General features: G+C 36.4%; 1 protein-coding gene across 1 annotated transcript; it reads left to right on the top strand.

The window, feature by feature from the left end:
* The first annotated feature begins 330 nt into the window (after positions 1-330).
* Es2 (ess-2 splicing factor homolog) lies at positions 331-2,226 on the top strand. The gene is made up of 5 exons (XM_066405335.1): positions 331-533; positions 591-744; positions 803-1,511; positions 1,651-1,788; positions 1,840-2,226. Exons 1-5 carry the CDS (start codon positions 387-389, stop codon positions 2,150-2,152), a joined length of 1,461 nt encoding a protein of 486 aa, XP_066261432.1. The 5' UTR covers positions 331-386; the 3' UTR covers positions 2,153-2,226.
* The last annotated feature ends 2,194 nt before the right edge of the window (positions 2,227-4,420 follow it).

Here is a 4,420-nt window from a genome sequence, read left to right as displayed (position 1 = left end):
TTTCACACTAATTTATTACATTTTTTCTATTTCATTTATTTAAAACGGTGAAAGAGAATTAGATTTAGTCGGAAAATGCAAATAGGTATGACTGCTAACAACAACAGTCAGATATAGAATTTTTTACTTTGTTTACGTGAAAAAAACTGCTGCAGTCAACAAAAACATTATCTACACTCTTAACATATGAAAAAACACCATCCACCACTAGAACCACTAGCGTCCTCTATGAGACGCTATACAAACCTACCAAATCATTAATGTGCAATTTGACATCTTCCTGTCACAGACTTTCGACAAAACCTCACATTACAAAGCAATAACAAACGTGAAACTATTATTTTTTTGCTTTTTTCATTTCAATAATCTAAATTTTTCGGTTAATTATGAGTGATTTAGTGGAGAACACACCGGGCCGATGGGCCATACAGGTGATGGAAAATGTGCACAAAGACCTCCTGTTCAAAAAGCCCACACAAATTCCCAGGAAGCGACGTAAAATGAAGGTGCTGGACGAGGACACCTATGTCGAAGTAAGCTTATTTTGGTCGTTGTTTGTTGCTCCTTAACGTTATTTGCACGATTTTCAGCAAATCGGCAAAATAATTCAGCGCGACTTCTTCCCAGATTTAGAGAAAATAAAGGCACAAAATGAGTACCTCGAGGCCATGGAGCGCAATGACACCATTCGACTTAGGGAACTTTATATGAAGTACAGTGGCAAGAGACCAGCAATGCAACGAAGTAAGTATTTAATACTAACACAAAGTAAATACCTAAAAATTGACTTATCTCCTTCTAGTGCCAAGTCCTGCAACATTTGAAACCCCCGCAAACATTCACAATACACAAGAAACTGAACCTCCCAGTGATGATTTAAACAATGTTCCACTCACAGAATTGAAAACCAAGACTTCAGAACTGACTTTAGACCAATATTTAAATTCTCACACTTCGCAAGACAATGAGAGTTTTGAAGAAATTTTAGATGCTAATGAACAGCGACATAGAGAAAAATATAAGTATTTGTATGCGGTAGAGGAGAGTAGTGATGATGCCAAAGAGAGAATGTTGGCTTTGCCCCCCATTGAACAACAAGCTGCTCTTCCAGAGAAACCTTTTAATTTTGATACTTGGGGGTATAAAAACAAGAATGTGTTGATGTATAATCCTGAAGGAGTGAAGTTAACTCTGGAACAAGAAATGAAAATTTTGGAGAATAAACATGTAATTGTGCATGATAACACTAGGTTGAGCATAAACCCTTTCAATGAGATTCGGAGTAAAGAGGCCATAAATGAGCTGGCTAAAACACAGTCGAAAGTATTAGATGGTAAGATTGGGATGGATGGTAAAGAGCTGCTAAAGCCAGAAACCCCTAAAATTGGAGGGTTTAAATTGGTGAGAACTCCCTCACCTTCTCCCAGTATATTGGGCAGTCCTTTAATGACATGGGGTGAAATCGATGGTACTCCTTTTAGGCTAGATGGAAGTGACACTCCTATACCAAGGTGAGTTAAAAAATTAATGTTTACTTATGTCAAGTCCAGTATTTATCCCTTTAATTTATTTTTGCAATTCTCTTTTGTTTAATTTCCTGACTTATTTTGCTCCAATTTGATTAAGTTTCAAATGAGGGTTTTATATTAGATCTCAAGGCCCTTCATTCAAAATGGCCGAACCACCACGCAGAGAACAAATTGCATTGGCATTAGCAGAAAAGGTAGGAGAGAATAACAGAGACCAGAAGAAACGCGCAGTTGACGCTCAGAGAAGACAATTCACTACGTAAATTTCATTACCTGCACCCAAAAATCACCTAAACTTCTCCTCTTTTAGGCCCTCCCCACGTCCCTATACATCCACAACAGACCGACTGGCAACAATGTCACCAGCGGCTAGAAAACTGGCATCTTCACATCTGAAACTCTCAACCTCTGGGGTACTGAACTCAGGAGCCTTCCCCAGTCCCCTTAGAAACGTAGGGGTGCTCGCGAAAACTCCCACCCCTAAGAGATTGGTTACTCCGAAACGTGTGGAAACGCCGAAACTGTATTTGGGCATCAGAAAATCGGGAGAGAAAGAGGTGTCCACGGACGATTTGTTGAAGATTAAAGTGCCCAACCGGAAAAAGGCAGCCGAGTTCTTTTAATTGTGAATATGCGAGATATATTGTTAATAAAATATCCAGGGTGATCGTCGTGTAATCAAGATTTCGGGAAGTTTTAGAAAAGGGCATTTTTAGGTGAGTGTTCTTATAAACATGTATTCATAACCATTCCTGAAACCCTGATTAACAAACCTGGAACTGTGTTTTATATTGGATAAGTATATTGTGAATATAAAATATAAAATTAATAATTATTCTTTTTTCATTGTTAGAGTCCCGCGGTGTCTTCCCAAAGGTAATAATATCAGATATTTAGTTGAGTCAATTTACACTTCTATATAACCATTTTGAAATAAAATAATTGCTTTAAGCAATTTCAATATGGTCAATTTTTAAAATTAGTGAATTCAGAGGTTGTCTACTTTTCAGACCGACTGGTTCTAAGATATTCTGCATTTCAACATTCATAAGCCTGTCGAATTTCGGATTATAATCGGCAGGCACTCTCATAATAATTAATAAAGTTCAAGGCGGCGAATAAGTGGATTTTTAAGTCGAATAGAAGACTTATTTTCTGCGAGAAATATGTGGACTTCGACTCACATTTCAAAACTGAAACTTATTTTCTCTTTAATTTCATCAATTATATGCTTTATTTCTATTATGCTCAATCTCTTTTTCTACCTACCTAAGTAATGAATTGCAACCAGCCGCATGACCGCAAAGCGTTAGCGTGAACGCAAAAAATCCAAACTTGGAATTTTAAACTTAGACATTTTAATACTACAAAACATCCTTTTGATTCAGAATTTTTATTGAATAATTTTAATATGCCTTAAAGAAATTGGAGGAATAAAAATATGTTTAAGTCAGTGGCGCACCTAGTGCTCCAAAGATGTTGATTTTTTATTGAGGACACATTTTTTGTAGATGTTTTACTTGCATCACAATCCTCAAGGTACGGCACTAATCTAGTCCTAACTGGATTCCAAATCTCAATTTTTTTAAAATAAAATTTCTTGAAGAGTCAAAATACATTTAAATCAGTAGTGCACCTAGTTTTTTGTTAAAACTGTGGTGAACTCTTTCAGGAGACACATAATAGCTTATGTAACCAGCCAGGAAAGGCATATTCTTGTGTAACCAATGGGATTCTGCAGAACAAGTGAAGAAAGATAGAAGGCGAGCTACGCAAAGTAGCATTTCTTAATGAGTTTCATATATGATTTTTTTCTAATTTTGCAGAAGGATGAATAAATCAGTAGAAAATGATTTGAATTTATTGAAGTTGCGCCTAAGTTCTTAGACATATTTTGATTTTGGGCAAGCCCGGAATACCTCCGCATAGTCCCTCTTTAAAGAGGTCCTAGTTTTTAGGTTTCTTGCTATTTTTTTTATACAGGAGGTATAACAATATTTCAGGGACCGATAGCACTCTGCATAATAAAAAAAATCTAACAAGTCCATGGTAAAAAATGCACTATCCATCCCTGTATTTTACCTAAGAAGTTTAGACGTACGGGACCCTCGTTATAATACATAAAATTATACAAGTTTGAGAGGGGGTGTAATCACGTTTCTTATGTACATACATATGCTGAACTGTGTCTACTCTTAAAAAATTGTCCTCTATTATGGAATGATGACCATTGCAACGGATGTCAACAAAAATCTTTTATCGTATGTGATACATCTTAATGGACCGCCTTTTTACCCGCAAATTCTCTGTTACATCACTTTTTTTATAATCTCATAATGATCATACCACTCATATGAAGGCTTAAAGTTGCTTAATTCGGTGCTTGTTGAGATGGAAATCAGCCCTAAAATTTCTCACCGCATGAAGTACCAGCTTGAGGAATCGTGATAGCAATCTTGATTCGGTTCCATTCGGTCGTGCCGAAAAGTGGAACACGCATTAGATTATCTCGGCCACTCAACGATTTGTCATCAACCCAAAAGTATCATAACGAAGAATTGATTTAGATTATATTTAATGACCTTAGAAAAGCCGAAATTGTCCCTCATTGTCCTAAGTTTCGTAAGACCTAAGAGCAAGTCTCGACTGCTTTAAAAACTGGGCGCCTCAAGGCTAAGCATCCATTGGGTGCTCTTCAATTAAATTTGAACATAAGCACTATTTAGAAGAGTTTATGCTCTTGTTTTGTACTTAAGTAGCTTTAAATTGGGTTAATTACTTCGGCGAATTAATATAGCAAAAAATCATTTTCTGAATGAAAATTGTCTCGAACTGATTATTCCCACTAGAAAATGGAAACAGAACCATAACTGATTCGAAAGGACCATCAT

This window comes from Euwallacea similis, chromosome 2 (genome assembly GCF_039881205.1).
Source record: "Euwallacea similis isolate ESF13 chromosome 2, ESF131.1, whole genome shotgun sequence".
Taxonomy (NCBI): Eukaryota; Metazoa; Arthropoda; class Insecta; order Coleoptera; family Curculionidae; genus Euwallacea; species Euwallacea similis.
This window is presented reverse-complemented; position numbering and strand designations above follow the sequence as displayed.

Coding starts and splice junctions, on each gene's coding strand:
- Es2 (XM_066405335.1), top strand. CDS start 387: ATGAGTGATTTAGTGGAGAACACACCGGGCCGATGGGCCATACAGGTG. Junction 745..802: donor GAGACCAGCAATGCAACGAA/GTAAGTATTTAA, acceptor ATCTCCTTCTAG/TGCCAAGTCCTGCAACATTT. Junction 1,789..1,839: donor CAGAGAAGACAATTCACTAC/GTAAATTTCATT, acceptor CTCCTCTTTTAG/GCCCTCCCCACGTCCCTATA.